This window comes from Bubalus bubalis, chromosome 4 (genome assembly GCF_019923935.1).
Source record: "Bubalus bubalis isolate 160015118507 breed Murrah chromosome 4, NDDB_SH_1, whole genome shotgun sequence".
Classification (NCBI taxonomy): Eukaryota; Metazoa; Chordata; class Mammalia; order Artiodactyla; family Bovidae; genus Bubalus; species Bubalus bubalis.
Genome location: NC_059160.1, coordinates 18,380,991 through 18,405,930, shown reverse-complemented (window position 1 = coordinate 18,405,930; position 24,940 = coordinate 18,380,991). Strand labels below are relative to the sequence as shown.

At 47.5% G+C, this 24,940-nt stretch overlaps 1 protein-coding gene across 2 annotated transcripts; it reads left to right on the top strand.

The window, feature by feature from the left end:
- Positions 1–3,576: 3,576 nt before the first annotated feature.
- Positions 3,577–24,757, top strand: FOXJ2 (forkhead box J2). Of its 2 annotated transcripts, XM_025283158.3 has the most exons (12): positions 3,577–4,694; positions 9,768–9,872; positions 11,794–12,140; positions 14,272–14,346; positions 15,315–15,383; positions 15,555–15,695; positions 16,171–16,366; positions 17,450–17,809; positions 18,362–18,463; positions 20,250–20,459; positions 21,295–21,396; positions 22,411–24,757. In XM_025283158.3, exons 3-12 carry the CDS (start codon positions 11,808–11,810, stop codon positions 22,497–22,499), a joined length of 1,677 nt encoding a protein of 558 aa, XP_025138943.2. In that variant the 5' UTR covers positions 3,577–4,694; positions 9,768–9,872; positions 11,794–11,807; the 3' UTR covers positions 22,500–24,757. The 2 variants fall into 2 exon arrangements, with proteins under 2 accessions (XP_025138943.2, XP_025138942.2); XM_025283157.3 differs by lacking the exon at positions 9,768–9,872.
- Positions 24,758–24,940: the final 183 nt, after the last annotated feature.

Genomic DNA, 24,940 nt, shown 5'->3' with positions numbered 1-24,940 from the left:
GGCAACCTACTCTAGTGTTCTTGCCCAGAGAATCCCATTGACAGAGGAGCCTGGCAGGCTGCAGTCCATGGGGTCGCAAAGAGTTGGACACGACTGAGCTACTAAGCACACGCAAATATTGACAGTCGTTCGATAGCTTTTTAAACAGTATTAAAAACCTATTTATCTTGTAAAATTTCAAATACATGCAGAAGTAGAATAGTATTAAAAACAGATGCATGAAAAAAAGCCCATGTTTTCATAAGCAACATTAGGCTAGTTTCTTATTATCTATACCTCTTTCCTTTATCACGTGATTATTTTGAAGCAAATATCAGGCATTCCATGACTAAATTCTTTAGTATGAATCTTAAAAAGATAAAGATCTTTAAAAAATAATAGCATAATTCTTTAACATATCTAAAATATAGCAATAATTCTTTTATATCACCAAAGTCAGGATTGAAATTTTGATTGAGAAATTGGTGTCTTTCCCAGTTCCTTTGTTCAAATCAGGATCCCCTGACATGTCCATATATTGTATTTGACAGGTGTGTCATGTCTCTTGATCTGTATACATTGCATTTGGTTGCTATGTCTTTTAAGCCTCTTTCAACTTCTAGGTTCCTCTTCCTCCATGCATGTATCTAAGTGCATTCTGTGCGTGGAATCACAGTAGCTCCCCAGCACTATGAAGTAGGTGATATTATTATCCCCATTTTACTGATGAGGAAAACTGACTACCAGAGCAGTTAAATGACTTAAGTTCTGTTGTTGAGTGTCAAAGCTGGGATTTGAATACATGAATTCTATCCACTTTACCATGTTTCATGTAACACACAAGTGTTTCATAAATGCTTCCAAAATATGTATTGTGGTATATTGGTCACCAATATTAGAAGAAGCATTTTGCTCAAGGTAGAATAGCACACATGAATAATTAGATACTAGATTCTATTATTGAGAAGGGTGGATCCTTTACATTTTGATTCTGTTCCATATCACCTTAATAGAAAGTAAATGGAGAATGAATGCAAGTGCTTCTTCCTGTCTCAGGGGAAAAACAAAACAAAACTAGCTTTTCAGGTTCTTTTTTTAATAAAAAAAAAAAAACAAAACACACATAAGCAAAAACCATACAAATAGTAATTATAGATATAGTGGAAAATGAGAAATTATAATAATCTTTAAGCTTACATTTTTGGTGTATATCCATCTATGTGTGTGTGTGTATGTATACATACACAAATATATACATATAGATATCAATACATATATATTACAAAAATCACCTACATAATCATATTATACAAACTGTTTTTAACATGATATTCTCACTGGAAAATATTTAGATGTATGAAAAAAATTAGTTCTTTAAAATAATAACATGACTATTGCAAAATAGCTAAATGGTAAAGACATAAGAATTAAAACAATTACTCACTAATTCTACATTCCAGAGTGAAATATATTTACTCATTTAAAAGCTAAGTAGTATTCTATTATGGAGAAGGCAATGGCACCCTACTCCAGTACTCTTGCCTGGAAAATCCCATGGAAAGAGGAGCCTGGTAGGCTGCAGTCCATGGGGTTGCTAAGAGTCAGACACGACTGAGCTACTTCCCTTTCACTTTTCACTTTCATGCATTGGAGAAGGAAATGGCAACCCACTCCAGTGTTCTTCCCTGGAGAATCCCAGGGATGGGGGAGCCCGGTGGGCTGCCATCTATGGGGTGGCACAGAGTCAGACATGACTGAAGCGACTTAGCAGCAGCAGCAGCAGCAGCAGCATTCTATTATATAGCAGTACCATAAGGTATTTAACAGTTGCCTTATTATAGATGTTTAGCTAATTTCCTACAGCTATATATAGCGCTGCAGCAAATATCTTGTATAGGTCAAATAATTTCTTGACCTTTTTACTTCTCTCAATTTCTAGAAGAAGAGATTCTAAGCCTTCTCTAACTTTCTCACTTTTAGTACTTTGACCTCTCTACCCCTGATCCTCAAATTTCATATACATAAAAAAAGTCAAAAAGGATTGAAAAAAGAAACGTAACAAAACCTGTAACACAAAGTAAGAAACATCTGATGCCAAATTATCTGTGTGTGGGAGAATGAATCAATGTTTCAAAGAGGAGAGAAAAATACAATTTTAATTCTGGATGTTGTAAGAGAGGAAAGGAAGAGAAGGCTCAGCTGGAATTGACTGCCTTTAATTACAATTAAAGGAATGACTTTTAGTTCTGACAGCTCAGGAAAATGGGATAGAAGAATCATTTGGATTTTGAATTTGTTAATTTAAGTCCTGATTTTGCATTTTACTAATAATTTGAACTCAGACACAATCTATGGCTCTATTTCAGCTTTCTCATCTGTAAAATAGGCTTAATAATAGTGCCTTATGGGATTGGGAAGAATTAAATGTGATAATACATGCATAGCTCAGTCAATGCCTGGCATATTGTAAATATAAAATACAGTATTATATATTTAACCAGAAGAGGAAAAAAACTTTAATATATAAATATGAAATGTAGTGATCAAGCTGTAATCCTGAGTATTCTGCCTTTTTATTTTTTGAGCAATTAAAATATTTCACGGATAATATTGTTTTCTTATTTAACAGAAAGTAGAGTAGTTTGAGAAAAGTTCATGAGGCCAGATGATGAAACACATAAGAATTTGCAGAAGAATTTGCAGACTAACATGAGTTCAAGAGGAAAAATGGAGGTAGTCATCTGGTGGTGTTTTCTGTCTTTGGCTGGGGATTATTCTGTTAAGGGCAGAGGATATGAACATTCTATGCTGTGACCCGGATAAGATATGTTATAGAATTGCCAAGTGAATTGAACAGTATTCTTTACACATTTATGTACAGTGGTTTAAAAAGCATTTCCACATAAATGAGATCATTAGATTCTTGCAGGAGCCTTATTGGGTGGGTAAGGCGAGTATAAGGACCTCTTCTTCGCCGCCCTGGATGCCATAGAACTTGGCCTTGCACAAGTTTAGATTCTCCTAGATTTTCTGATGTTTGGTCCAGAGTTTTCTCGGTTGCACGGTCATTGATCACCTTCTACATTCAGTCGTTCAACAAGCATTTACTGAACTCTGGGATGGTATCAGTGTAATATACTAACTTCGGCCCAATCCCATACCCCTTTAAAAGCTATTCAGGGAAAAAAGGAAACCTATGAAAGGCATTCCTGGGAAAACCTATGTTCATCTATGTATGGAAGACAATGAACTAAAAAAAAAAATCAGTATGGCAGAATTAGCGTGGAACTGAAATTGACAGTTCCTGCGGCGCAAACGAGGGACTCTCCCGACAGACAGCAGTGGGTGTCGTCTCGGGCGGATCGCGAGCTACAAGGGAACCAGTGGCGGCCGGAGGGGAGTGAGGGGTGGGGGGCGCGTCCCTAGGGCCGCGGGCGGCGCGCGTCGGTCCCCCCCCGGGAGCTCGGGGGGCGGGGGGCGGCGGCGCGGCTCACCGGGCGCAGCGCACCCAAGGCTCTGCGCCGCCCGCTCCTCCTTAACCCGCGCGGGGAGGTGGCGGCGGCGGCCCGGCGGGCGGGGGCGGGGGAGGGGCGCCGAGCGCGGCGCGGAGGCCGGGGAGGAGCCGGGGCCTGCAGCGGAGCCGCGCCGAGCCCGAGCCCCAGCCGAGCCCTGACACCTTCCGTCCGCCGCCTGGCTCCCCGGGGGAGTCCGGACTGGCCGGAGCCCGAGCGGCGGCGGCGCGGGGAGCCCCACGCGCCGGCGGGAGCGGAGCGGACGCGAACGGGACGAGAGGAGGCGCGGCAGCCGCAGGGACGCGCGTCCGGAGCCGCGGCCTCCCGGCCCCGGCTGCCCAGGCCAGCTCCGGGAGAGCGGGGAGCAAGCAAACCCCACCCTCGGGGGCGCCCCGGGAGCGGAGGCGGGAGGGGGACGGGAAAAGACCCTTCGCGCCCGGGCGAGGGACCGAGGAGACCCCGCTAGGGGGCGAGTCTCTCCTACCTAGAGGCGAGGAGGATCCCCGCACGGTCCCGGGAATGGAGCCCCCAAAGTAGAGGGGTGATCCTTACCGAGGAAGCGAGTGAGCAGCCCCGTGTGCCTCCACTACTGCAAGCACACTCTCCTCAGTTCTGGACTTTTGGGGGCCGGAGAGAACGGGGGTATGCCTCTGGAGTAGGCACCCTGCCGCCCAGCCCGTGCTCACGGGGGCGAGGACTGCTCAGGTTCAGAAGCAGAGGACACCCCAGGGAGAGAAGACGACTCGGCTTCCAGCCTTCCAGGAGAGGGGAAGAAGTCCCCCCAACTTCCCTGTACCCGGACGGTGGAACAGGGCAGAGCCCCTCCACTCCGATCTCCAGCCGACAGAAAGAGCCCTCCACTCCCGACAGATTCAGTTTGGGGGGGAGGGGGACTCCCCCAAGGGGGAGGAGACAACTCCGGGTTGGACGAGGCTCCTCCCCTCCTCCCCAGGGTCGCCGGCCGAGTGTGGGGGGTGTGCCACCTTCCTCAGGTGGGACCTCCTTCTCCTCCCCCTCTCCCTCCCTCCACTCCTCATCCTCGGGGGACCCAGTTCCCCTCCCCAGCTTGGGAGGCTCAGCCAAGAACGGGAAGAGCCACTGAGGATGAGGCTCTGCATCTGCCTTTGAAGAGAGGGGTCCCTCCAACCCCAGACTCCAGTACCAGGTGGTCCCCGCCCTCTGCTGCGGCTGACGTGGAGACAGGTTAGTGCTTTTTTTCATTTTCTGTCTTCTTTAGGCACTAGTGGGTGTAGGGGGCCTGAGATGGTGCCTCTTGGGTTTCGTTACTGGGATGGTAGAGCAACAACTCAGAGACTCTTCTGGGAAATGTGTTCCGAAGCTATTGGATTCAAACCCTCATCTTGCTGCAGAGGCTATGAGAAATGGGTTTCTTAGTGTTGGGGGGACTGATGGGATGGGGTTCATTGGAGGTCCCTAGGGAAATGTTTGTTTTCATGCCAAGGGCAAGGGACATCAGAAAACCTCTGCATCTCTAGCAGTCCATCCATACAGTGTCATGATGAGACACACCCCAACCGGACTGCCACACCACCCTCTGTCCTTGGGCCTTGTCACACCGAGAATGGGCTCTCACTAAAGCCATGGTGGCATCTTGGGGCCTGGCCTTGTCTGGGGCTTCCGTTGGTATTACATTTTCTTACCTGTAACCCTAGGTCATTTAATGTCCACCAGAGCTGTTCTCCGGAGAAGGCAATGGCAACCCACTCCAGTACTCTTGCCTGGAAAATCCCATGGATAGAGGAGCCTGGTAGGCTGCAGTCCATGGGGTCGAAAAGAGTCGGACATGACTGAGCGACTTCACTTTCACTTTTCACTTTCATGCATTGGAGAAGGAAATGGCAACCCACTCCAGTGTTCTTGCCTGGAGAATCCCAGGGGCGGTGGAGCCTGGTGGGCTGCCGTCTATGGGGTCACACAGAGTCTGACACGACTGAAGCAACTTAGCAGCTGCAGCAGCAGCAGCAGAGCTGTTTTCTCCAGCCCATGGTGATTACTGCTCCCTTTATAAGAAAAGTGGTCTGTCTCCACTCACTGTGCTTCCCAGTCTCCCCTCATGACATCTCCATTCCTGGCTGGAAGCATAACATCCACAGGGAAAATGGAGATCCCATGTCCCAAGGCAAGAAAAAAGTCTGCAGGGAATGCCAGTTCCTGGGTTGAAGTTTGTCCTTAATGCTGGCCGGGTCCCACTGTCCCAGTGCCCGACACTGCTCCTGTCCTTTGCTGACAGTTCCTCAGGAAAAGGCAGACCCTAGAGAGGAGGAGGGGAGGGGTGATGCTCAGCCTACTTCCAGTCTTCAATGGAAATAAGCTGACTGCCAGGGAGATTTGACCCCTGAGGAATTTCTTTTCAGAAAATCACCTGGTAGCTTCATCCTATCTCTTCCTGTTTCATGTGCAAGTTCTGGGTGTCTGGAACCTTGAATGTATGTTATCTTTCATAGGAAAATAGCAAGAACCATCAAAGCCCAGGATCTTCAGAAAAGGCAAGAAAAAGGTGCCAGGACATCCTTCTGGCGGAGCCTGGGCTGTGTGGGTTTAGTAGCGCTCTGCCTGTCAACCTGGGGTCCCCAGCTAGGTGCCTGTGTTCCTGCCTCACCACTAGAAAATACTTTGTCTTCTGTAAGGAGCATTAGACCCCACAGCGAATCCAAGTGAGAGGCTTCATCTTTCTTTCTTTCTTTTTTTCTCTCTCTCTCATTTTTATATATTTATTTGGCTGCTCTGGGGCTTAGTTGAAGCATGTGGGATCTAGTTTCCAGACCAGGGATTCAACCCAGGCCCTCTGTGTAGAGAGCACAAAGTCTTAGCCATGGGACCACCAGGGAAGTCCCGGGATGCTTCATCCTATTTGGGTTTTTATGTTTCCTCCTTTGGCCATTGGGTGAACTGCCTGGATCTCTAAGTACATCCACTGTGTCCTGGAAGCTACCTGTTGGTTTTGGTCCATGAGAGGGCTGTAATCTGGGTTTGTGGGGCTGCGCTGTAAAATAACATGCGCCTGTTTCTTACTTCACACGGATGTGGCTCTGTCCCCATCATGCACCAAGGCCAAGTCTGTGTGTACTTTTCAGACTAGGCTCCAATTACCTAGAATTGTGTGTTTCTGGTAGGCCGCTTAAAACAGGTACACCTGTGCAGGGAAGTGGGGAGAATGCTGGTAATGATGCCCAGCTGGGAGGACAGGGTTGGCCTGCCCCAGCCAGTGGGAGCCTTCATGAGTGGCTGCAGCCTGATCTCTGGCTGGGACCACTTCTGCTAGGACTGATAAAGAGCGTCAGCTCTGACATCTCTGGTCTAATAAGCATGAGGATCCTCGGCTGTTTACCCTAGAACTCCCTCCCCCATTTTTGTTTGAAAAGAGCCAGCTCTGGAGAACAGCAGCCTATTTCCCACAAAGCACTTTACCAGATGCTGGAAGGCTACTTGTTGAATGGCCCAGAGCCAATGGGACCAGAGCATGTCCAGATGACCCACTGCCACACAGCCTAAGCGGCCGTGCTGGGACTGAGTCTCCCTGATTCTCCTTGCCTCCGTGGAATCAGTTAGGGGCAGACAGCTATTGGGTTGGATTAACTATGACTTGGTGCTGTTTTCCAGATCACATCTTATGACTCGACCTAGTCCCCTGTGGAAAATAAGAGATGATATTCCCCCATTTCTTCATCCTTGGGAGTTTACTAGTCCTGGCACTGGTCAGTCCTTAGTGGGATGACACTCTCCGCAAAGGAAAGTTTGAGATTCTGACATCCTGAAAACTATTGTGAACTCATTGTAGGTTTGCTACTTCTTCCAGGCTTACCTGTATGGTCTGTCCATTTTTCTAATTTTCAATGTCTATTATTCTCTTTTTTTTTTTCTCATTCAAAAATAGTCATTGCTACACGTATATAACACTCACTAAGTGCTTTAAAAACTTTAACTCAAGGTAATCCTCCCAACAACCCTATGTATATACAGGTTATCATCTCCATTTTCCAATGAAGAAACTGCAACACAAGTTAAGTAACTTGCCTGAGGTTGCACAGCCAGTAGGTAGGCTGTGGTGCCAGGACTGAAACCCAGACATCCGGGCTGGTAATCAGCAAGGTGGCAAACTTAGCCACTGCTCTGTTAGTTTCTGCATTAGGTACAGAGCAGGAAGTTATCATTCCTTAATGCCTGACCTTGGCACTGTACAGAGAACAATTACTGGCCTTTCAGAGAAAATGGGAAAAAAACTGTGCCTGTTATCTGGGGTCTTACACGTCTCACCTGGGATCAGTCTTCCCCTCCACCAGAATGTCTTTCTGTTTTTCTCTTTCTCCCAGTAGTGAAGTCTTCATTAGACGTTCCATGGATGTGATGGAGCCTGCCCTTTGGCTGCCTTTCCCAGTTTCTATGGGTATTTCCTTTCAGTCTTCCAGCTTGCAGAGAAGAATGTAGCCTGACTCAGGTTCTGCCCCAGCCCCGTGGCACAAGGCCCACCTGGAGAGAGAGGTCTGGGTAACTGGGTTGGTTGGACTGAGAAATGGAAGTACCTTTTGTGTACCTTTCTAATAATAGCCCCGAACACTAGCCTGGTGCCATTATTTTGGGGGAATGTGGAATGTGTGGCAGCCACCAGCTCTTTAAGCTTCATTCATGTCCCTCTAGGAATGAAGCTTTGACAGTGTTTGTGATGGCATCCCTTTTATTGAAGAAGGAAACTAAGGCACGAAGGCTTCAGGGAGCAAGGGGTGGTTAGGGAGACTCAGCGCGTAGGTGTCAAGGTTCATAATAGAACCAGGGAACCTCCTTCTCTGAGGTTCTACACGCTGGGCTGCCCTTCAAGAATGGGGAAGTGCTGGGGGCAAGGAAGTGGGATGGGTTTAGGGAGAATGGTGCTGAGAAATCAAGAGGATCTTTTGCTGTAAGTGGCTTGTAGCTGGTAAGATTGGAAGATATTTTGAGTGCTGGGGCGGTAGCTGGAGGGCTGGCTGGGAGGGTGCTGGAGAAAGGTTAAATTTAACCTCAGTGTCCTAACCTGGTGCTGGGGAAATGCTAGGGAAGGGCACAGAACCAGCAAAAGGCTGAGGGCACTTCCGTTTATGGAATTCACAGTGATTGGCACCTGCCAAGTGGGTTCTGTAAACTGCTTTGATTGTATTCTCCTGTCCCTCCCTATCCAGTGTAGGGAGGGTTGCAAATGAAATGTCCCCTGAAGACTTCTGTGTTCTTTCCTTCTTTTATTATTTTTATTTCTGGCTGGGTAGGGTCTTCAGTGCCTTGCGTGGGCTTTTTCTCCAGTTGCACTGAGTGGAGGCTACTCTGGGCTAGAGGCATGCAGCTGGCCTCACATTGCAGTGGCCCCTCCTGTTGCGGAGCACTGGCTGCTGTAATTGAGGCTCACAGGCTCTAGAATGAGGGCTCAGTAGTTGTGGTTCATGGACCCAGCTGCTCCGTGGCATGTGGAATTTCTTCACAGATCAGGGATGGAACCTGTGTCCCCAGTGGTGGCAGGCAGACTCTTATCCACTGTGCTTCCAGGGAAGCCCCTGCTGTGTTCTTAAGGTGAAACTTCCCAGGATCTTTAGCAGGAGATAATAGGGTAAAATTTCCTTAGAAACCCAGGAGAACCCTGGTCATTGTGAACCTGCTCATTGCCATGTTCCCATTCAGCTGGGCTAACGTAGCTCCAGAACCAGATGGCTGCGGAGTGCACCCTTCCTTACCCCAGTAGCTGCTCTGCTCTGCCTTAGTAAATTGCCAGGAGCTGAGGCTTCCTGGAATGATTCAGTGTCCCTGTTAGTCTCCAAGTTTCCACGGTTTTAGGGCAAAATGGTGGTGGTGGGATGGGAAAGGAGGATGGTGGGGAAAGGAGCTCAGCATAAAGGGGAATCTTTGCGATGCTATTTATAAACCTGGGTTGCTGTTGGTCTCACTGCTGCCCAGGCCCCTGAGGCACTAAGGTGTTTCCTTGAGTACAGAGTGGGCGGAGTTGATGTGTTGCTGGTGAGGAGCTCCGGAACCTGCACACGCATGCAGAGACTGTGTGGGTGGGGAACTGAGAGATTAGGGGATGAGTGATCGTGCTGACCCTTGGGAGAAAGTCTCCAGGCCAGAGGAGTTAAGAACTAGGAGAGTGAGCCGATAGCTGGAGGCAGGAGACTGGGCCCATGCCTGCGACTGAGCTTCTAACTACAGTGTGTGGATTTGCGTGTAGTTGTATGTAACGCTGGTGCACATTATGTGAGTGGATTTAGGTATTACACACCCAATGTGTTTTCTGTCCAGGATTCTGAGACTTGTTAGCCTTGGCTCCTCAAGAGTGATTACCCCTTCAGCAGAGGTCGGAGGAAGAAACCCTAGCTGGAACCTGGCCAACAGTGCAGGCACAAGGTGGTTTGGCAGCAATCATGGATTGGGGGGGGGGGGGGAGAGGGGCAGGGCGCTTCCCAGGAGGGCTTCCCTGGTGGCTCAGTGGTAAAGAATCTGCCTGCCAGTGCAGGAGAGGCGGTTGGATCCCTGCGTCGGGAGGTTCCTTGGTGGAGGAAATGGCAACCCACTCCAGTATTCTTGCCAGGAGAATCCCATGGACAGAGGACCCTGGTGGGTTATACAGTCCATGGGGTCGCAAAGAGTCAGACACGACTTAGCGATTGAGCATGCAGGCACGATTAATGTCTGTTTGTGTGTCTGGGCGGGGTTGGGAGGGGTAAAGGGATGGGGTAGGGGAGAGAGGGGGTAGGGGAATGGGGGTGGGACAGAGTCGGGGTGGTGCTGGCTTCCACCCTAGGGAAGTGCCAATGGCTACCACGTGGATCATGCCACTCTTTCCAGCCCCTGCAATGCAAATCTCACCCACTGTCCTTCACCTTCCCCCACTCAGACGTCACTCCGGCTGCACCCCTCCGCCTGAGAGAGTGCCCAGGCCGCGTGGGTGGCGGCAGGGTGTGCAGACAGCCGGCGTGGGCGGGTTGGCAGCGCCAGGAGTTTGCATGGAGGTGCCGCGAGCGTGCGTGCCTGGCCGGGAAGGCAAGAGAGAGGAGGAGGAGGCGGCAGAAGGGGAGCCAGCCCTGAGCCCCAGAGTGGCTATTTTTAGCTGCCTATCTGATTGTTACCGGTGCGCACACAGCTGGGTGTCTCCCTGGCTCGGTGCAGCCAGGCAGGCCGAGCGGTGGGAGGGCCTCTCCAGTGACTTCTTCCTGGTGTCGCCGTCTGTGGGCGGGAACTCGCGAGGGGGTGGTGCTTTAAACGTGCGAGGGCAGCCGTGCTCCGGCCGCTGCCCTCTGTGTTGTGAGTCTGTGCCCCGTGGGTAACGTATGCCGTGTATCTCCTTGTGGTTTCTGGTCATGGGCTGCTGTCTGTCTGCCATCCCTGTTTGGCTGGTTTTCACACTTATGTACCTAATACTCCTCGTATGCACATGGATGTGGGACCCAAGGGCGAGCACTGGGGATGGAACTAATGCGAAATACCTTTGGAAGTGTTGATGTGTGCTTCTTTAGGGTATACTTGTGTTTACTCTGATTGTTTTTCTTTACACGTTTGCTCGTGCTGTCTCTCTGTGGATGTTGAATGTAAATATAACAGGTGACACATAATTGGAGAATAGACTTTGGCGGGTTTTACCTGCTGTCTAAGTGGTTTTTTAAGAAATCGATTTGACACAGGTGTTTTTGTTTTTTTAAGATTCATTTATTTAATTTTTTGACTGTGCTGGGTCTTCGTTTCTGCACTCAGGCTTTCTCTAGTTTCGGCGCACGAGCTGCCGAGCACTGGCTCTAGCTTCAGTAATTGCAGCGTGTGTGGACACTTGTTGTGACTCCAGGGTTCCAGAGTGCAGGCTTAATAGTTGTGGCGCATGGGCTTAGTTGCTCTGCTGCCTGTGGGATCTTCCCAGATCAGGGATTGAACCGGTCTCCCTTGCATTGCAAAGTGGATTCTTAACCACTGGACCACCAGCAAAACCCTCCACGAAGCTTTAAAATATTATGTTGTAGGGCTTTAAGTAAGGAGAATTGAGGAACAGCTCGACTTGCTGGGTGGTTTGATCTCCCTTTTCGTCCTGCGTGAAGCAAGAGGCCTCGGCCATGTTCCATGCGAAGTTGTAGGATAAGTGCCAGTCTGTCATCTGGCAGGTGATTGGTGACGTATGCATTTGAGGGTTCTGGGAACCTGGTTATCTCATGAGTGGAGTCTTCTATAGGAATTAGAGTGAGAAGAAACTCTCCTTCCCCTAAAGCCCTAAGATTTGGTATTACTTGCCACAAGTGACCACAGGTAACACTTGTCTATTTTATTTTCCTCTTCTCTGCAGAATCCAAAAATACCATGGCTTCTGACCTAGAGAGCAGCCTCACCTCCATAGACTGGCTCCCCCAGCTGACCCTCCGGGCCACCATCGAAAAGCTGGGAAGCGCCTCTCAGGCTGGGCCTCCCGGTGGGAGCCGCAAATGTCCACCAGGCTCCCCCACAGATCCGAACGCCACCCTGAGCAAAGACGAGGCTGCCGTTCACCAGGATGGTAAACCCCGGTACAGCTACGCCACCCTCATCACCTATGCCATCAACTCCTCTCCAGCCAAGAAGATGACCCTCAGTGAGATTTACCGCTGGATCTGTGACAACTTCCCCTATTACAAGAATGCAGGCATTGGTTGGAAGGTGGGACAGCTTCTATGCCCTGAGATGGTTCTTGGCCTCGACAACACTTTCCTCTACTTTCGTGTCTTCCTGTAACCTGGTCCACTTCACTCTGAGCTGTCTCAGAGATGTGTGAACTTAAAAATCTCAAATCTCCCATCCCTTACTTTTTTTTTTTCAGAGTTGAACAACTTTCATAAGGTGTATCTGGGAAATTCCAGTGATACCAAACCTCTGAGTATAGTTACAGTATGGCAGGATGCTGATGCTCACCATACTCTCTGTGAAAAAAAAATTGTTTATTTATTTGGCTGTGCCAGGTCTTAGTTGTGCCATGTGAACACTTAGTGATGGCATGCAGCATCTAGTTCCCTGACCAGGGATTGAACCCAGGCCCCCCTGCATTGGGAGCACAGAGTCTTAGCCACTGGGCCACCAGGGAAGTCCCTTATCCTACCCTCTTGTCCCTTGGTTTATTTCACAGATATTTATTGCCATTCTGCTCTGTTGAAGTCACATGCAAGGCATGGCATCGCTCCATCCTACCTAGAGATCGAACCTCATCTGGTTTGCAGAGCTCCATTGCACACAGTCATTATCTTTTTAAAAACTATGTACCAAGGAAAAAAAAATAATGTAATTAAGTCCTTCCCCAGCAGCTCATCCACCAAGCAAGGAAGGAGAGGATAAGTGGTTTGGCTGGAGATGAAGGAAAAAGGGGCCTCCTCTTCCACGCATGGAAGGAAGGCTGATGTTCTCAGTCCTTGGGAGCAATCACTCACTTGCCAGTTGTTGAGTAGAAACGGGGGTTTAATGTAGCTTTGTCACTCTGTATATCATCAGCTCACACACAAGCCAGATGATGAGCTGGAGACTGTTGAAAGCATTCAGTTTTTCCTTTATAAATATGTTCCTGCTAGCTGCCACAGCCCCCACCAACTTCACCCAAGGCATGTATGCAACAATATTTCTTTCCTCCAAATGTGACCATTCCCTGGGCTCCTGAGAAGACAAAAAGGTGAATTGTACCTAGTTTCACTTATAATTTATATTTTATTATCATTTACATCATTACATTATCAGTTTTGTATTTTTTTTCATGGCTGTGCCACTGTGGCGTGTGTGATCTCACTTCCTCAACTAGAGATCGAATCTGTGCCCTTGGCAGTGAAAGCTCGGAGGCCTAACCCCTGGACCTCTGGGGAATTCCCACATCATTAGTTTTAAAATGTTCTTTCACTATTGATAGAATGAATTAAGGAGCTGAGCAGATGTGACTCTTTTTTAATTGACGTATAGTTGCTATACAATATTATTAAGTTAAGGTGTACAGTATAGTGATTCACAGTTTTAAAGGTTATACTTTCATTTATAGTTAATATAAAATCTGTATTTATTCTCCATACTGTATCAATACAATATATCCTTGCAGCCGATTTTATATATAATAGTTTGTACCTCTTAATCCCCTACCTGTGTATTGCCTCTACTTCCTTCGCTCTCCTCACTGGTAACCAATGGTTTGTTCTCTTTATCTGTTAGTCTGCTTTTTTTTTGTTGTATTTACTAGTTTGTTCTATTTTTTAGATAGCATGGGTAAATGATATCATGTAATGTTTGTCTTTCTCTGTCTGACTTATTTCACTAAGCATAATGCCCTCCAAATCAGTCCATATTGCTGCAAATGGCAAAATTTCACTCTTTTTAATGGCTGAGCAGTATTCCATTGTGTGTATATGTGTATATATGTATATGCCATATATCTATATGCCACATCTCCTTTATCCATTCATCTGTGGATGGGCACTTAGGTTTGTGCAAATGTGATTTTGAGGCATTTATATACCGTCATCAGTTGGGTGTGATTTGGGTGGAAAGATTGAAAAAACTATATATAATCAGCTGTCTAGAAACACCAGGTAGTCAAATTTACAGCAGTTAATCTCTCATCAATTTAATTGCTTTTTCTTATCTCATTGCTCTTGCTATCTGATAGGCGGTTTCCTCCATCGGTAAGGTTATGAGGTGCTCAGTTTACCCTGACGCTTGCGCTTCAGCGTGTGTTATTTCCCTTTGTGTCCTTTTGTGAACTATTGGAAAATTTCCTGCTTTGCATGATACTCAAATCTAACTTGCTTCTGTGCTTCCTCAGAATTCAATTCGGCACAATCTTTCTCTCAACAAGTGTTTCCGGAAGGTGCCCAGACCACGGGATGACCCTGGAAAGGTGAGATTCAGCTGTAATTGGAGAGGGGAGGACGAGGAAGAAAAGGAGAGTAGTTGACAGCTCAGAGTCCTGTGGCTGTTTTAATTACCCAGAAGAGGAAATCGTATTAATTAGGGAAGCAGCTTTATTTTTCTCTCAGAGGAAGAGCTTGGTTTTCAAACTTATGGGTCCTCACAAGAATGAATGACTAAGGAAAGCTGTGAAATTTTTTCTTAATAGAAATATTTATGAAAAAATTGACTTCAATGCCCTCTTTTGGTGTATCAGGCTCTTTCTAGATGTAAAATAAGCTTTGGAGGCATTTTTCTATAGAAAAATCTCGTGGTTTTTATCTTCGAAGGGGAGAAGTGATAGATCATCCTCTTTGTTGGACAGCCATGGATGCTAAAGTCTCAGAGAGTTTTGCCTTAGATCACATGGAAGGGGTAGGTTGGTTTGGGCATTTGCATCTTTGAGGTGGATGCTGTTTTCTGCATCTTTAGTATGATCGAGACCTGTGTTTGGACCACAGGGGGTTCCTCTGACATACTCTGTGAGCTATTAGGACAGATTTAGTACTCAAAAATAGCTGTTATTCTCAGGATTCTATGTGAATTGCCAGTCATTTTTCTTAATATAGCTCTTATCTTATATGAAGAAGTGACAGTCGCTCAGTCGTGTCTGACTCTTTGTGACCCCATGGACTCTTTGCAAGCACACTAAGTTTCTCTGTCTATGGAGTTCTCCAGGCAAGAATACTGGAATGGGTAGCCATTCCCTTCTCCAGGGGATCTTGCCGACTTGGGGATCAAAACTATGCCTCCTGCATTGCAGGTGGATTTGTTATCATTTTATGGTAGCGCCTATTTTATATGAAGCCAGGGAAGCCCTATTTTATATGAAAATCCTCTCAAATGTCTACTTTTCCAGTGGGTGGTATTTCCATATATAATGATTTTTTTTTTCTCTCTGGTCGTGGGTTCTTCTAGGGTTCTTATTGGACAATTGATACTTGTCCTGACATCTCCCGGAAGAGACGACACCCTCCAGATGATGATGTAAGTCTCTACTTCAATGAGATGCCATTTCTGAGCCCGCTGCTCCTCCCTCATCTCCCAGTCATTTCCTAAACGTGGGGCAAAGGTCAGACACCAGCAAGGATGGAACCATGAATCATGTGGGGAAGTTTAGCATCTGCTTATAGACTGCTCTTTTTTCACAACCCTCAGCTGTCTCAGGATTCGCCAGAACAGGAGGCCAGCAAGAGTCCACGGGGAGGGGTTCCAGGGAGTGGAGAAGCCTCACTGCCTCCTGAGGGGAACCCTCAGATACCACTTCAGAGCCCCACATCGATTGCCAGCTATAGCCAGGTAGGAGGTGGAGGTGGCAGGAGGCATAAGGGATGGATGGACGGGTGGATGGGTGGGTGATTGAATAGATTGATATGTCTGTCAGTTCAAAATTATGTATTGAGTGTCTGTGCTATAGCAGGCAGATAAATTGGGAAAGAAGGAGAAAGCAAAAGAAAGAGGCAGAGAGAGGGAGAGAGCAAAAGGCAGAGAGAAACAACGTTTTAAGAAAGATCAGAAAAATAAAAATGATGAGAAGACAAGAAAGGGAGCCAAAAAAGTTTCTGAGAAAGGAAAGACGAGCATGGATGCAACACAGGGAAAGGGCAAGAGACTATATCAAGATAGGAATGAGAAAAGGAGAAAAATGATGCTCATTCATTGAAAGGATGGGAGAGGATGAAAAGGATAGGCAAGAGAGCTTGGCGTCCACTAAAGTGTTGTATGGGTCCCTCACATAGGACATGGACCAAGTCTTTCTTGCCTCTTCCTCTAGGGCACAGGGTCTGTGGACGGCGGAGCGGTGGCAGCGGCAGGTCCAGGTCGAGAGAGCACCGAGGGGCCCCCTCCCCTGTACAACACCAACCATGACTTCAAATTCTCCTACTCAGAGATCAATTTTCAGGATCTAAGCTGGTCCTTCCGCAACCTCTACAAGTCCATGCTGGAGAAGTCCTCCTCGTCTCAGCATGGTGAGTCTGGGCTGGGGAGGGGAGCTGGGATGTCCTTGTATTTTCTTTTTTTAAATATTTATTTGGCTGTACCAGGTCTTAGTTGTGGCATGTAAGCTCTTGTGGCATGTGGGATCTAGTTCCCTGACCAGGCACTGAACCCAGGTCCCCTTCACTGGGAGTGGGGAGTCTTAGCCCATGGACCACCAGGGAAGTCCCTGTCCTTGTATTTTTGAACAGATGGTGACATTCTCTTCTCTCCCTTTTTCCTGTGTGTAACACGAGGAGAGGGCGATCACTGGTCAGGGAAGAAAGTGGGTCATGAGCCAAAACTGTCTGGAGTCAGATCTCTTCTGACTTAGTACTGAAGGACAGCTGTCTCAAGAGGCAGTGGACTGTGGCTCCTTAGCTGCAGTAAGTGAGCTGGAGGAATCCCCCTTCTAGAACCAAGGGCTGTGATTTAATGGCTGCTTCAAGTCATTATGAGGATGGCCACTAGGGGACAGCAGTTTCTTTTTTTTAAGAATCTCTGTGTTTGATTGTGAGAACAACTTAATTTTAAAAAATTTCTTTAAATTTTAAATTTTAATTTTGGGGCTTTCTAGATGGCTCAGCGGTAAAGAAACTGTCTGCTGAGCAGGGGACTTGGGTTCAATCCCTGGGTTGGGAAGATCCCCTGGAAAAGGAAATGGCAACCCACTCCAGTATTCTTGCCTGGAGAATCCTCATGGACAGAGGAGCCTGGCGGGCTGCAGTCCAGGGGGTTGCAAAGTGTCAGACACGACTGACCGACTAAGCACAGCACATGTTTGGAACTCTATCTGATGTCTGAGGTCTTTGGAAACTATGATTCCTACATCAATATCCTTGAAAAATAGCATAAAAAGATGCATGTTGACATTTGGCTAAAATTTCAGTAGTTGTCCTGCTGTCAAGACCCTCGTCTGTCTGTCAGTTATACCTGCCCAGGGGCTGGAGGGGACCAGGGCTGGAGGGGACCCTGCTGTCCAGACTGTCCTTACCCTTCGTCGGCTGCCTTTTCTGGGTCTCAACCCCGTGGAAATCCTGACCCACTTTGCCTCCCCCACCCCCACCCCCCCGCAGGCTTCTCGTCTCTCCTGGGGGACCTGCCGCCCTCCAACAACTACTACGTGTATCAGCAGCAGCAGCCGCCGCAGCCGCCGCCCCCGCAGTCACAGCCGCAGGCGCCCGCCCAGGGCACCTCTGCTGTCGGGGGTGCGCCGCCACTACACACCCCCAGCCCCGACGGCTGTACCCCACCCGGGGGGAAGCCAACGGGGTCCGAGGGCTACGGGCCGCCCCCGGTGATGGCCATGCACCCGCCCCCGCTGCAACACGGAGGCTACCACGCCCATCAGCACCACCCCCACTCCCACCCCGCCCAGCAGCCGCCGCCGCAGCAACAGGCACAAGGCCAGGCACCCATCAACAGCACTGGCTTCGGTGAGTAAGCGAGGTACGCGGAGCCCCGGAAGGACTGCCAGCTGACCTTCCTGTTCTGACTCGGGAAGGAGATGGGATTGGTTAGGAAATTAACAGCGGGTCTTTTATTTATTTGTTTCCGCGCCTACTGGTATTTGGGATCTTGGTTCCCCCAGGAGGAATCAAACCTGCCCGGCCGTGCATTGGAAGGGCAGTCTTAACCGCTGGACTACCAGGAAAGTCCCAATAGTGGCTCTTTTAGCCTTACTCTCCCACCAGAGCTCCTGTGGGCAACAGAAGTTGCAAATTGGAGCTCTATATTAAGAGAATTTTTAGACAAATTTGGATTGTTTTACTTATTCTCTTGTCTGTGAGCTGGGCTGTTTGTAATTACAGCATCAATAGCTCGGTTTTTCCTAAATCTCCAGGGAGGGAGAGTCCAAAGTTATCTTGGTAATGTAACTTGCATCTTGTAGATGCAAGAATCTTGCATTCATAACTCAGACTGCTGTCAGCTGGTGGCTGTCTCACCCCTCACTCTGTCTTATTCCCCCATCCCCTTCCTCTTCACAGCCTTTCCTCCAGACTGGTGCTCCAATATCGATTCCTTAAAGGAAAGCTTTAAGATGGTGAACCGGCTCAACTGGTCCAGCATTGAGCAGTCACAGTTCTCAGGTTGGTGACTGAGTGATGGTGCCTGAAATAAGAAAAAACAAAATAAAACGGAAGAACCGGTGGTGCCTGGTGGGGGGGTGGGGGGGTGGGTGTTGAGGGATGTAAGTGGAAAAACCCAATGGAAACTGGAACCAGAGGGGATGGTTAAGTGAAGCTTGTGTGCTCGGTCATGTCCGACTCTTTGTGACCACTTGGACTATAGCCCGCCAGGCTCTTCTGTTCATGTAATTTTCCAGGCAAGAATACTGAAGTGGGTTGCCATTTCCTTCTCCAAGTAAAGCTTGAGGATGGAGGATTTCATGTTACACAGGTGGATAATATTGATACCTTCTTCAAGTTAATCTTTAGTTCAGTCTCTCAGTTGTGTTCCACTCTTTGTGACCCCATGGACTGCAGCACAACAGCTTCCCTGTCTCAAACTTATGTCTGTCCAGTCGGTGATGCCTCCAACCATCTCATCCTCCTGCCTTCAATCTTTCCCATCATCACGGTCTTTTCCAATGAGTCAGTTCTTCGCATCAGGTGGCCAAAGTATTGGAATTTCAACGTCAGCATCAGTCCTTCCAATGAATATTCAGGATTGATTTCATTTAGGACTGACTGGTTTGATCTCCTTGCAGTCCAAGGGACTCTCAAGAGTCTTCTCCAACACCACAGTTCTAAACCATCAATTCTTCAGTACTCAGCTTTCTTTATGGACCAATTCTTACATCCATACATGACTACTGGAAAAACCATAGCTTTGACTAGATGGACCTTTGTCAGCAAAGTAATGTCTCAGCTTTTTAGTATGCTGTCTAGGTTGGTCATAGCTTTTCTTCCAAGGACCAAGCGTCTTTTAATTTCATGGCTGCAGTTACCATCTGCAGTGATTTTGGAGCCCAAGAAAATAAAGCCTGTCACTGTTTCCATTGTTTCCCCATCTATTTGCCATGAAGTGATGGGACCAGATGCCATGATCTTTGTTTTTTGAGTGTTGAATTTTAAGCCAGATTTTTATCTTGATTAATTTTTGCCTTTATTCAAAATGACAGTGGTTTATTCTACTCAGTTTTATCTCTGGGAGAAGGAGGACTCTTTATTCAGAAGCCCTGGATCACCATTTTATAGTTTTTCCACCATTTATTGACAGTATGGGGGCTTCCCAGGTGGCACCTGGTAAAGAATCTACTTGCCAATGCAGGAGATGCAGGGGACATGGGGTTCGATCCCTGGGTTGTGAAGATCCCCTGGAGGAGGAAATGGCAAGCCACTCCAGTATTCTTCCCTGGAAAATTCGTGACTGACAATATGACCACGGCTAATTCACTCAGTTACTTTGAAACTTTTATTCACCAGTAATATGGAAATTATATGAGTTTGGTAAGGAAGAAATAGAATGAGAGTTTGAAAATGTAGATGTCAATTATTGGGGGTTGTTGTTTAGTTGCCAAGTCGTGTCTGACTCTTTGCAACCATATGGACTGTAGATCTTACCAGACTCCTCTATCCTTGGGGTTTTCCAGGTAAGAATACTAGAGTGGGTTGCCATTTCCTTGGTAGCACGTATAGTCAGTGGTGTTGATTGACAGTGTGACTGGAGCAGTGACTTAGGTGTAGAACCACTAGGGATGTTGGGGCTCTGGCAAGGTTAGCATTTCTTTTTTTTTTAATGGACTACACAGTTTATTTTTCATAATGCCTGTCAAGCAATAGATAAATTCAGAAAGCAAAAATTAAAATTTGAAATCTCACCATTCATTGCAAAACTAACAGGAGTTAGCATTTCTTGCTTCTTTACTGGCAGAGCTGATGGAGAGCCTGCGGCAGGCAGAGCAGAAGAACTGGAGCCTGGACCAGCATCACATTGCCAATCTGTGTGACTCCCTCAATCACTTCCTCACTCAGACTGGTCATGTGCCCCCCCAGGGAGGCTCCCACCGGCCACCCGCCCCCGCCCGCATCGCGGACTCCTGTGCTCTCACCAGTGGCAAGCAGGAGCCAGCCATGAACCAAGGTACCGCACGAAGCCAGTTGCCAAGGAGGTGGAGACTGGATGATGCGAAGGAAGGGGGATGAGAAGGGTGGAAGAGAACTGAGAAACATCAGCTTATGGGCACTGATCCAAAGGCCAAAGAAATAGACTGTATCTCCTTTTAGGTTTTTTTTTTTTCTTTTTGGTTGCTCTGAGTCTTGGTTGCCGCGCACAGACTTTTCTCTAGTTGCAGTGAGTGGGCGCTGCTTTCAAGTAAAGGTGGGTGGGCTTCTCACTGTGGTGGCTTCTGCTGATGTGGAGTACAGGCTCTAGGGCTCATGGGCTTCAGTAGCTGTGGCACATGGGCATAGCTGCCCCATGGCTTGTGGGATCTTCCCGGAGAAGGGATCGAACCCGTGTTCCCTGCATTGACACGTGGATTCTTAGCCACTGGACTCCAAGGGAAGTCTTCCTTTTAGATCTTGATCTGGGAGGTCAGGGTTACTTAAGAAAAGGGAAGAGAAAGTCCCTGTTCTAAATTCGTGTCTCAGGAAACCCCTCCCTGGATCGTATCACATAGGGTCATGATTGGCAAACCAGTGAAGTGAGGGAGAGTCATTGATTAAGGTTCTGTGTTTATCACCCTGCTGATAGCTGTAATATTGCAGGGGCTAGTATCGGGTGCCTTTGCCTTTGTACCCTAAGTGACTAGGACTGAGAGCTTCTACAGAAAGCATTGATGCCCACAGGAGCTACAGAACAGAGCGGGTAAGGGAGAAGAGCTGAAGGTGATGGGGAGTACGTCACCCTCTCTATCAGACTCTGCTTCCTTGAGTACACGGGTCCCACTCACTTAACTCTTGTCTTGCTTTCACAGCAGTGAACTCTTATGTGCACCCTCAAGCCCCCCATCTCTACCCTGGCCCATCACCAATGTACCCACTCCCCACCCAGGACTCAGCAGGATACAGTCGCCCAGGTAAGAGCCAGGAGGCTTGTTTTAGGCACCAGTGAGTTTGTTTGGCTTCCCTGTGGCTCTGAGCCTGCATTATCAGCCCTTTTGCCTGCACCTGCCAGAGCAGGTGAGCCCTCCTGGTTCCTAAGACTGAGGGTGGGCCGCCTGTTGGGAGGTGTATGTCATGGGAGACAAGAGAAGATCAACGTGCTTTAAAATTAGCCCGTGCCCACTGTGATGACAGAAAGTAGAAGCATGATTATAAACAAAAGATAGACAAGTAGAACATGTATGCTTCACTTCGGAATCTGGATGGAAGATGCACTCAGACAAATGAAATGAACATGTTATATACATGTACCTGCTTTTTGCCCATGTCACCTGACCTCTAGTATCAGGGGTCTGGGATTGAACTATCTCTGTTGGTGTGAGTGGGCGTGGATACCCTAAATTGTCATGAATAGTGCAAAATGAACAGATCCTTCACCTTTAAATGCATTTTAGAAAAACCACTGTTATCATCCTGCCTAACCACAGTGTTTTCAATTTAGGGGGTCTATGTCCATGTTTTCCTTCTTATATACAAATCTCTGTATTGCTATTTCAAATAGTAGTATTGCTATTTCTGTATGTTTTTTGATGTTATATGGTCTTTGAAAATATAATTTTTTTTTTTTGACTACTCTACGTGGCTTGTGGGATCTTAGTTCCCTGACCAGGTATTAAACCCCGGGCCCTAGGCAGTGAAAACAAGGAGTCCTAACCCCTGGACCACCAGGGCATTCCCCAAAAGTATAATTTTTAATGGCTGTTACATTTTACTGCTGTTACATTGTCATATGGCGCAGTTTACTCTAGTTTCTTTCCTGAGACCTTACTGAAGTGGTGGCTGGCAGCAAAAATAACTCTGGGCTGATAAGGACTGTAGTTTCCCCAGACCTTCCCCCTGGTGGTGCTTGGGGTTGACCACCGTCCATTGAGATGGACAGAATGGCCTCCCATGCCCTCTCCTCTTAATCTCCTTTTCTCTTTCCACAGCACACCACATGGTCCCTCGGCCACCGGTCCCACCTCCTGGGGCCAGTGAGGAGATCCCAGATGACTTCGATTGGGACTTGATTACCTAGTGCATTTGAGAGCCCGGCCATCAGCCCAGGGCTGGGTGGTGACATAGGGCAATGGGGGAAGCCCAGCCCCCGCCCACTCTTCCGCCCTTGCCTGTATATAGATATATATCCTTTTTTTTTTTCTTTCTCTGCCAGAGAAGCCACCGCAAGATGCTGCCGAAGATAACCCCCTCTTTCCTGCCTCATTCTTCCTCTTCCTTCTAGTTTTTTTTCCTATTCTTTTATTATTATTCTTATTATATTATTATTATTATTATTGGTTATATGCTGTCTCCAGTCTCCTGTCCCCACACCATTGTCCATGTCCACCTCTTGCTAATTTAAAGTCATCTGGCTGGAAGGTGAAGCCATGAGAGCCACAGTGAAAGGTCTCAAATTTTGATTTACCTTTCTCTTTGGGGAATTCAGTGCTAATCCCACCTTTCAGCCCTACGTTGTTTTCCGTGGATATCAGTTCAATCCAGGGCTGAAGAGGCCACATTATTAAGTAGAAGGGATTTAAAATGCTGCTTGGCAGCCATGAATTTGCAGGTTTTACTTAATGGTGCTAATTTTGTCCTCTGAGCTCTTCCTTGTCCCTTTATATCTCCAATCCTACTTCTGCTGGTCCTCATTCCCCATCAAGTGTAAGAGTGATGGTGGTGGAGATAAAATCCTAGTGGAATAAGAGGTCTGGGTTGGGTAGAGTAGAATGCTGTAGAGGGGTGATGAAATACAAAACAGTCAGAAATTGGGTCTCTGCCACTCTTGTCAAATAAACTGCCATTGATTTATTCCTGGCCTGTTCTCTATAGGATATAGAGTCAGTCCTAGCCAGAACTCTGCTTCTCTTCAGGGCTTCCCAGGTGGCACAAGGTGGTAAAGAACCCACCTGCCAAGGCAGGAGATGTGAGTTCCATCCCTGGGCTGGGAAGATCCCTTGGAGGAGGGCATGGCAACCCACTCCAGTATTCTTGCCTGGAGAATCGCAGGGACAGAGGAGCCTGGTGGGCTACAGTCTATAGGGTTGCAGAGTTGGACACGACTGAAGCAACTTAGCACGGACGTGCTGCGTCTCTGGTGGAAATGAGGACAACCCTTCAGCATAGGGTCAGCTTTTTGGAGAGGGTTTCTATTGAACCATTCTGGCTTTTTAAACATCATGTTCTCTGGAAATTAACTGGCTTTTATTTGCATTTACTAGTTTTCCTTTCATCCCCTTATCTCATTTGGCAAATATTATTTCATCCTCTTTCAGTTGTCTGCCCAGCTCTTCCACCCATCAAATTTTCTTTTCCCGTTTTCTGGGATTCTCAAGAAAGAAGAGTAACCCATGATTCCTTTTAGTCTCACCATGTCCTCGGGCAAGACTGGAATCTGTTTCCCATGGATCAAAGCAGAACCAAACCTACAGTACGGGTGGCAGGAGGGTGAGAGAGGAAAGGGGAAGTGGTGTAGACATGCATAGGGAATATTTCAGTTATTTACCTACGTAGGCAAATGCTTCTCTTGGAATCCAGATCACTGGGGCTGAAGCTTCTGCAAGCAGGCTTTTTGAAGGATGAAGGAACTTGGGAGAGGGTAATAAATAACCGAATACAAAGAGCTCCACGAGGGCCAAGGAAGGACCCCCCCACCCGCCCCCTCCCCCCCGAAAAAGGTACAGGGGAAACTTACCTCCTTTATCAAGGAGTGGCCATGGTTTATGGCTGCAAAGTACTTAGCGTATATTGGATATTAATTGTTGAATTCTAGTTCTGAGAAGGAAGAACAGTTTTATTTCCGTTTTTATTTTACTGAATGGTCACTTTCTTAAAGCTGTAGGACAAAATGTGCGAAATGGACAAGGCCATTTTCTCTGTGATTTCTGGTTTTTTCCCTGTCTTTTTATTTACCCATGCTTTCCGCTCTCCTGCTTTTCCCCTCATCCTCCCCTTCCTTTCTTCATAAAGGGTTCTATACTGAGAGTTTGTTGAAGAAGTCCAGTGAGGCTGAAGTCAGGGGGGCAAGAAAGGGCAGTTAACTAAACAGCACTTTATTTCTTTGAAGTTCTTAGTAAGACGTGGGGGTGTGAGTGGCTTGAACCCCCTGTCGTGTTGGAGGGCAGTTTGTGGGGTTGAAGTATGGTGTAAGATTTCCCATTGGGGAAAGGAGAATTCCTCTTTCAGGGTGGTGACACGCCTTAGCCCAGTGTCCCCCATCTGAGGCGTGTCTTCCTTATCCTTCCAGTCAGGGTGCCTCCTACACACAGCGTCCCATCTGTTCTTCCTAAGATCTCCTCTCTTACAAATCATCACGTTTCTCAACCCCTCTTCTACCCAGATCCACACAAGATTTTCCAGCGTAGACTAAATCAGACATGGAAATGTCTCCTGTGTATAGTTCATCTGTGTCTTCTGAAAACGAGAACTCTGGTGGGCAGCCAGTCACTGAAGTTTGGGGCTTGGGCTGGAGATGGGCTG

Bases quoted from the DNA above. Each gene is read 5' to 3' on its own strand.
- FOXJ2 (XM_025283157.3), top strand. From the start codon at position 11,808: ATGGCTTCTGACCTAGAGAGCAGCCTCACCTCCATAGACTGGCTCCCC. The intron at 14,347-15,314 runs GTGAGATTCAGC...GGGTTCTTCTAG, and splicing joins CACGGGATGACCCTGGAAAG to GGTTCTTATTGGACAATTGA. The intron at 20,460-21,294 runs GTACCGCACGAA...TTGCTTTCACAG, and splicing joins GGAGCCAGCCATGAACCAAG to CAGTGAACTCTTATGTGCAC.